General features: G+C 54.2%; 1 protein-coding gene across 11 annotated transcripts in view; it reads left to right on the top strand.

The window, feature by feature from the left end:
• CAMK2D (calcium/calmodulin-dependent protein kinase II delta) overlaps positions 1–8,384 on the top strand; it is a 156,286-nt gene that overhangs the window by 16,296 nt on the left and 131,606 nt on the right. For 6 of the 11 annotated variants that reach the window (XM_014550547.1, XM_014550543.1, XM_014550544.1 and 3 more), the window contains exon 1: positions 4,838–5,057. The exons of 4 other annotated variants lie outside the window; for them this stretch is intronic. In XM_014550547.1, the coding sequence (XP_014406033.1) occupies positions 4,853–5,057 (205 nt within the window). In that variant the 5' untranslated portion in view covers positions 4,838–4,852. Of the gene's footprint in view, positions 1–4,837; positions 5,058–8,384 lie in introns of those variants that run through there. One more of the 11 variants, XM_014550550.1, reaches the window with a different exon arrangement.

Genomic DNA, 8,384 nt, shown 5'->3' with positions numbered 1-8,384 from the left:
CTCACATACACACACACTCACACACACACACACACACACACACTCACACACTGAAGATAAAAGTGCAGAGTTTACCATGGAGGCCGTGCCGTGTAGTGGAGTATAGGACGTATTGGTTACTGACCTGGTTAAAGTGCACATAGCACATGTGTGTGTAACCAGTGGCTCAGAAAGCACTGGGACTTAGAGATGCTGGTGGCAGTAAGAGAAATGCAAGTAGAGTTCCAACGCAAGAAAGTGAGTTATGGCCCTTTTCCCTTTGAACAGGGAAGAGAGGCGCCCCAGGAGGAAAGTCTTGATTTAGTCGTGGTGTAAATTAGCTGTGTCCACAGCGGAGCATCTGTTCCAAGCCAGAGAACCATCCGTCCAGCCTGCTACCCTCTGCGACCCCTCGCTCCTGTGGACTGTTCAGAAGGGCTTGGCGTGGGGTCTTTGTTTGCACCAGGGTTTCGTTAGAATATCGGTGCCGGGGATTTTGTGTCTGATGGCAGGTGTGGTCATGCTCTCGTGTGAGGCCCACCCTCCTGTCCCCTGCTGGAGCCGGGCCTGTCCTGCGTGGCCGAGAGCGGCCGGTGGTCTGTCCACACCGGTAGGGTTGCTAGCTCCTGGCTTTGGGTGCGGAGCTTCTCTGGGAGTGATGGGGAGGGTGTGCGGAGGGAGCAGGCGGGAGTGTCTTTCACGCAAACCCTGGATGAGCTTGATAACCAGCCAGAAGCTTCCCTCTTCCTCTTCTACAGAGAAGAGTGAACACGGGGCTCCCTGAGGCCTGCGAGCGACTCCCTCCTTCCTTCCCGTGAGCTCGACGTGGACTCGCTCTCTCTGCTGCTGGCCCTGCTTGGGAGGAGCCTAGCCATGCGGCTGCTGGCCCTGTGCCCTCCTGCCCAGAATGCTGGGAAGGGAAGAGGGGAGGGGAGGAAGCTGCTTTGCTGAAGGGCTGTCCACGCAGGTCACTGTTTCCTCATCCAACATTGAAACTGACTTTGCAGACCTGTCCTGGACGGGTCCTGTGTTGTCAAATGTCTGTGCACTTTGACGTACATTTATATTTCTGGGCGAATTAAGTATTGTCTCCTCATTACGTCGATCACACGATGCGGCAGTTAGCCTAACGACGGGGTCGGACTGATAGCCTTTGAAGCCTCAGAGTTGGCTGACCTTTGGTGACATGGAGAAATCCGTATCGGAAAAGTCTGCCTTAATATTTGAAATAGTGAATGTGCTATTTCATTATCTTTCCATTCCAAATAGACTACATGAAAATATAATACAAGTAAAAGATAATGAAACGGTACATTCTGCAGTCTTCTGTGAACACACACTCAGACAGGGCTCCTAAGAAGGAGACATAGGAATTAGGAAAAGTACCATTTATGTTCTGCCCAAGTCCAACTAGGATGACAGCACATTCGGAATATTGTACTGATTGTGCAGTGTCCTGTTTTCAGTTTTAAAAGTCAGGTCAGAGAGCTGGACGTCCGGAACTGGCTAACTCTCCCACACACCCCTCCCGGTGCTCTGTGGGTCTGTCGGTTCAGCCTCGGGGACCTCTGGGCCTGGCCTGGAGGGCGCGTGAGCGTGCACAGCCCGTCAGGGTGGTGTTCGGGCAGCCAGAGGGACGCCTGTCAGAGCGAAGGAGGTTACTTTCACAAGCAGGAATTTAACTTGTTTTTCAAAGACATAGTTTGACTCTTCACTCGTTCTTGTTCTGCAAAAAATGAAAGCTGTGATTTATCAGTTCTTTTATACGAGTTGGAAACGAACATCGGGGGGTGACTGTAGGCAATTTGGTTGGTGTTTTGCTATTTGGAAGCTAATTGAGAGTTGTGAGAACTGTGAGAAGCTGCAAGGCACGTGGTCCCAACACCCACCACGTCACCATGTTCACGTGTACCTGTGGGCAGTAGATGCAGGGACATTGCTGTGTGGCCATCACCACCACCCCCAGAACTTCCTCTTCGCAAACGGAAACCCCGAGCTCACCAGACCTGTCCTCTCCCCGCTCCTAGCCCCTGGCGCCCACCACCCTACGTTGTCTCTGTACCTGTGACTCCGCTGGTCACTTCATGGAAATGCAGCCACACAGTGTTTGTCTTTGGAGACTGGCTTATTTCACTGAGCAAACATCCTCAAAGCTCATCCAGCTGGTAGCCTGTGTCAAACTTTCCTTCCTTTTAAAAAAATGGAACGTATTGGGTGACATTGGTTAATGACGTTATATAGGGTTCAGGTGGGCAGTTCTCCGACATAGCAGCTGTGTATTTGCATCGTGTTCCTTCCTGCTGAAGGCTGGACAGTGTTCCATTGTGTGTGGACCGCCCGCCTGCTGTGTCTCCATCGTCCCACCATGCACAGGGGGCTGCTCCGCCTCCTGGCTGTTGTGAATAGTAGGGGGTTTACGCGTTTCATCTAAAAGTTCTTTCTGGTCATTACATTGAACGTTCTAATGGGTGAAAGTAAAGCCAGGAGGGAAGGAAGGAGGGGAAATATAATCTATTTTATAATTTTGACTTCTCTGCTGTACATGAGGGCGTGTGGACTTTTACCCCAAGGCACTGATCATCTGGGGGTCTGCCCCAAACTCCCCTTGGCATCTGGCTTCCTCAGTGCGTTGTGATGTGACTGAAGTCAAGAGGAGCAAGCGGGGTGTTTGGACCCTCTTTAACCCTCAGCTTAGCAGTGTGTGAGTGTGTGTGTGTGTGTGTGTGTGTGTGTGTGTGTGTGTGTTTTGTCCTGGGTCTGGCTTTCCTAGTGACTTTCCATTTGACTAGTTTGATCATATTAATTTTAATTTGGGTGAAGGGTCAGTGTTTATGTTTTCAAATCTAAATGCCTTGGGCGGTGCTGAAGGCGTGTTGGCGTGTGGAGAACCTCCTGCAGGGCCTGCGCGTGGCCCGGGCCCGAGCCGTGCAGGTGCCGGTGCTGACGCAGGAAGCACCAGAGGGAGGGCGCCTGCTCCTCCGTGCCATCTGCTCCAGAGCACGCGAGCGCCACGGCACGAACTCCGTGGAGTCCAGTTGAGAGATGTTAGCAGTGAGGTGCCTGTAGCAGTCAGTGTCGTGTAAATGCTGGAAGGTCTGAGGGGTGTGCACACGTCTGACTTGGGGCCCATCTGGGTGGAGAGGGGTTCACTCGGTTTCTCAGGGCGGACGTGCTCCCACGCACACTGGTGGCTCAGCGCGCCGAGGAAGAGCGTCGAACAGCCTTGGGAATAGTTGGACTTGCAAGGTCTGGTCGCAGGTGCACATGTCCCAGTAAACGTGCAGTCAGCGGTGGGAAAGGCCGCTTTGGAAAGCCCGCTTCTTGAGGCCTGCTGTTAGGTGTTGTTGTTGTATTTTTTACGGATTCATTTGATCAGCTATTAGCTGGTAGCTCCCGCTGCCTGAGTGGTAGGCATTGCTCCCTCATGTAGGCTCTTGCACAGGATGGTGGGCGTGGTGGCGGGTCCTCTTCACCGTGTGACTCGGAGGCTTGTGCCTCAGGAGGGCTGTGCCGGACACCTCCTCCCGAGCAGCCCTCCGTCATCGCTGCCTACTCACAGACAGGGCCGGGGCCTAGCAAAGACGATAAAAGGACATTTTTCATTTTTACTTTTTCTGATGTTCAAAGTATTAGCTTTTTTCTTTCTTAGAAAATTATGGGAGTTCATGTTCTGCTGCCCTTTGCAGAGGTGATGGTGCGAGCATATTCACATATATGCCTGCTCTACTGTTATTTGGCTGTTATCTCTCTACTGAGTCTCCTCTTTGTTTTTCCTTTCTTTCTAACTGTTTTATGTTAAACACAAAACTTCTCAGCTACCTGCTGCTTCTTAGGAAATTGCTGTGTGTGAAGCTAATGCAGGTCTCCTTCAGCTGTTACAGCTCCACGTCCTCACCGTTAGGATGGGCGCTCGCCTAGTCTGCCTCTCAGGCCGGTTCACAGGCCAGGCCCCCGAGGACACTCCGTGGGCTCCTGTGAGCTGTGGGCGTTCAGTTTCTCTGACTGGGCAGTTTCTTTGTGTTTTGTTTTGTCACTGTTTTCATTCTCGTGTGTCCTGGATCCTTTTTGAATCTGCAGAATTAACTTGGTGATCATACGTTAAAGCCTAAGAAGTTTGCCATTTAAAATAATTTCAAAATCCTGGCTCATTCTTTTTTAATTGTCTTAAAGCTGTGAGGAGTAAAATTGGTTAAATTTTTTGCGGCATTTACAAAAATTGAGTGGAGTGTCACATTTTATTCTTATTTTCCTTCAGTGCACCCTTGGTGCCAGCATGCACGCCTATGGGGCATTTAGAGAAATGGAAACACGTTCACAGGCAAGTGTGTTTCCCCATCAGCTTTTCTCCTTGGCTGTCCTGTCGATGATGAAAGCTTGTCATTTCCATAACCCGTCTTTCGAGGCTGCCAGGTGTCCTCACGATGGCGAGCTGCTGTGGCGCTGGTGCTCGGACCTCCCACTCTCCTTGTCCGGGTGACACTGATCGATTTGCACAGTTTGGGCTGCATGCTCATTCGTGGTTTGGATAGATGCCATCTGTTTGGAAAATTATTTTGAAATGGTTAAATCCAAGAGGTTACTGTAGCAATGACAAAGAACCCCCTAAATGATTCCACATTAGAATAGAGTAGCATCATTCTGTAAATGTGTTAGTCATGACTCAGTGAGTCATGTGACTTCCCTCCCAGTCACCAGCGCTGAGTCAGGTCGCGTGAAACCACCCCCGCACCCTCCGTGCCCACGACATGCCGTGTTTTAGAAAGAGCTGAGAAACAGCTAAAGGAAGACCAGACAACTGAACTACTCTCGTAACCAGCATCTGGAATCAGGTGTTTGCATTCCTCTCGCCCGTCTGTGTTTCTCGGGGGTTTTGATGTTATGCCCACAGCTGAAACCTGAAACACAACACCCGATTAGAGCAAAGTCCCTGCCCTTCGCTCTCCCAGAGTCAGGCGGGAGCCTCTGCCCGTTCACATGGACGTTACTTTCCCTAAGAGCCCTTTTCCTGTCCATTCGTCAGAGGCGGAGTGGAAACTTCTCATCTGCACATACTTGGCCTCCGTGTGGCTCGCCAGCGGGTGAGTCATAAGCAGTTACGTGCGTGTTTATTTTCAAAGGCCGATGTCAAGCATCACCTGCGAAGAGGCCCATTACATGCCGGTGCCTCCCGCTCACTCCCCAGGAGGAGGCCGCTCTGAGGACCCCCGTGACGCCACCTGTGCGAGCACCTGTCCTCCTGGGTGTGGAAGGGAGCGGCCTTTCCCTCCATGTGAACTGGGCGGTGCAGCTCTTCCCGGAGCCCTGTGCCAGCACGGCGGCCGGCCTCCAGCAGAGCGCAGGTCCCTCTCTGAGAATCTCAACATTATTGGCGTTTCACCTGAATGCAGGCCTGAGCCTGGTCACTTGCGTTTTCTTCTCTTTATGCGGGGATTTTTAACTCATTTAAAACAAGAGTGGTTGGGAAAAAAGCAGGACCAGACCAGGCGCCCAGCACGGCGGCCGGCCTCCAGCAGAGCGCAGGTCCCTCTCTGAGAATCTCAACATTATTGGCGTTTCACCTGAATGCAGGCCTGAGCCTGGTCACTTGCATTTTCTTCTCTTTATGTGGGGATTTTTAACTCATTTAAAACAAGAGTGGCTGGGAAAAAAGCAGGACCAGACCAGGCGTTAGCTTAGCAGTTAAGGTTAGCACTGCTGGCCGCCGGTTACAGAGCAGGCCTTGTGCCGGACCCTGCCTTCGGGGCTCACACCTCCCCCCTGCGGAGCGAGGAGGAGGCCACTCCTCCCAGCACACCCGGAGCTCCTCCCAGGGGCCGGCACCTGCCGGAGTGGCCATCTGGGTGCTGAGTGGCAGCAGCCGCGCGTGTGTGGCTCACACTTGTCTGCCTCTGCGCCCGGCTGTCGGCCCGGAGCACCGCCTCACTCCTCCCGCAAACCTTGACCAGCGTCTTCAGTGGGCGGCACTCGACGCCCTGTCCCGCGTGGGCTCTTTCTTAACGTCCGTTACGGCTGGAAATAGTGTTGCCCTCTGTTCACTGGACGTTCCCTGGAGGCTGTGAGGTGACCTCACAGGCATCTCCGTGCAGGCGGACTCCCAGCATGCACTCTGGTGTGCTGCCCCCGAGATGAGGCCCCAGGTCCCACATGGAGGACAGTCTCTTCTGGGGTCAGAGCTGCTGGTGGAAACTCAGATCACACTCCTTCTGACGAATGCGTGGAAGTCTCATTTCCACGATGGCCCAAGAAGGTGGCTCTAGAAGGAAAGCTGTCAGTCTCGGGAGGCCTGCTTCCCAGCAGCTCCAGAGAGCCAGCCTCCCGGGCTGTGCACGCGCTGTGAAGACTGACGGTGCCGCCTTCGGCTGTGTCCCCTGGGCCCGGGCGGGTCTGTGTCGCTGTCCTCGGCGCAGGGCAGGAGGGGGCGCTCTACAGCCTCTCTGTGGCGAGGCCCATGTCGTGTGCACTGGTTAGTGTGGGGCACGTGGCAGCATGCAGGTGACACCACTGTGAATGAAGGCCATTTCGATGGAAGGCGGTTCATGTACATGTTTTACTGAATTCACGAAAGCTCAGACAGTAGTACCAGAAACACCACACTGAGCTCTTTGACATTGAGAGGGTGCTGATGCCCCCAGAGTCGTCTCCCTGCTGGAGTCCAGCTGCCTGACTTTAAAGAGGAGGAAACTGGGCTCAAGGCCGCGGAGTGACCCATCTGATGCCACCTGGAGAGGGCAGCCCAGAGCCCGGCCCCGCTGTCGGGTCACTTCTCTGTGGAGCTGTGGACCGGACACGGGATGCGATGGGAGGCGGTGGTCGCAGAGAGCAGCAGCCCTGCCTTAGTCCTTTCAGGGCTCGGGACTCACCGTGCGGGACGGTGAGGCAGGGAGTGACTGGGTTGGTGAAGGTCGTGTCTGTGTGCTTAGGAAATGGTTGTCTGTTGCACTGTGAGTCTCTGGCTCCTTGGACACTTGGTAAGAGCAGACTTATTATTTTGATGGTCCTGAAACTTGGTGGAGCCGTTTTTGCAGTTACAGTTCTATTGCTTTATAAAGTCCGAGAGTAAGGAGGGAGGGTCAGTGACCCTGGTTTTCACCAGGAGCATTGGTCACAGAGAGGCCCCTGCGGGGCCAGGGCCATGAGATCCGGGTCTCAGCCCTCACCCTACTTTATGCCCATGGCCTATGTTTTTTTAAAAATACGTTTTTATTGATTTTTAGAGAGAGAAGAAGGGAGAGGGAGAGAGAGAGAAACATTGATGAGAGAGGTCATCGATTGGCTGCCTCTTAAACGAACCTCCACTGGGGATCAAGCCCTCAACCCGGGCATGTGTCCTGACCAGTAATTGAACCGTGACCTCCTGGTTCCTGGGTCCGTGCTCGGTCGCTGAGCCACGCCGGCCGGGCCCATTACCTGTGTTTTAACTTCGCTTTTCTTTGTTCCTTAGAGAGAGGCAGGTTGATGGGAGAGAGGTTGAACGCTAGGAAGTCAGTTGGCTTTTCACTAGCACTTCTTGAAAAGAGTCAGCTGGGGAATATATTGAAATTGAAGACTTAGAATCTAAGGGTTATATGTGTTGCATTTTTTAAGTCAGCTATTGAAATACTTGATGCCACAGCACCTGCTAACAAGTGCCTTCCTGTGTGTGATGACAGCGTCGGACTTCCCGGGTTCAGTGGGGCGTCTGACAGCGGTGCGGGCGGCAGGGAAGGCGTGATGGCCTTGCCCGCTGCATGCAGTGAGCAGCGGTGAAGGCGGAGGGAGGGCTCAGTGCTGCCTCTGTCTGCAGGGGTCCCGCCAGGGAGGGGGCCAGGGGGCGAGTGACTGAAAGCGAAGGAACAGAGTCCCTGGACTGGAGCGAGGAGATGTGCGCAGGGCGTGGCTGTCGTCCGGTCTGTGGTCTGTGGTCTGTGGTGGTCCTGGGAGGCCGCTCAGGCCCTGCTCCTCTGCTGCTCAGCACGGAGGTCTCTGCAGCCAATGGAGTAACAGTGTGTGGCCAGTGCTCCCAGGAGCACCTCCCAACGGCCTCCAGGCCCTGGAAGGACAGTCTGCCATTTCTACGGAATTCTCTCCTCCTCGGAGACTCACTGCCGCCCCATCCTGAAACCCACCGCGTCCCTGAGGAGAAAGCGCTGCCCAAACAAGACGTGAGATCGGCGAAATGGTGGGCTCAGAGCAGAAGTGCGCGGAGGGCGTGGCTAGAGGGCGCCGTGGGCACCAGCTGTTCGAGGTGAATGACTCAGGCCTCGCAGCCCAGTGAACAGGGGAGACACCCGCCCTCCGAGGCTGGAGCCGGACAGCGGGTGCGGGCTTGACAGGTGCCAAGGCGACATCACTGAGAGCCAGCGCCAGGCGGGAGGCCAGCCGAGGCTTCCCCAGGGGCAGACCTGACGGCGGCCAAAGCTGAGGGA

Source organism: Myotis brandtii, unplaced genomic scaffold (genome assembly GCF_000412655.1).
Source record: "Myotis brandtii unplaced genomic scaffold, ASM41265v1 scaffold603, whole genome shotgun sequence".
Lineage (NCBI taxonomy): Eukaryota > Metazoa > Chordata > Mammalia > Chiroptera > Vespertilionidae > Myotis > Myotis brandtii.
The sequence above is the reverse complement of the archived record's forward strand: the minus strand, read 5'-3'. Positions and strand labels throughout refer to the sequence as shown.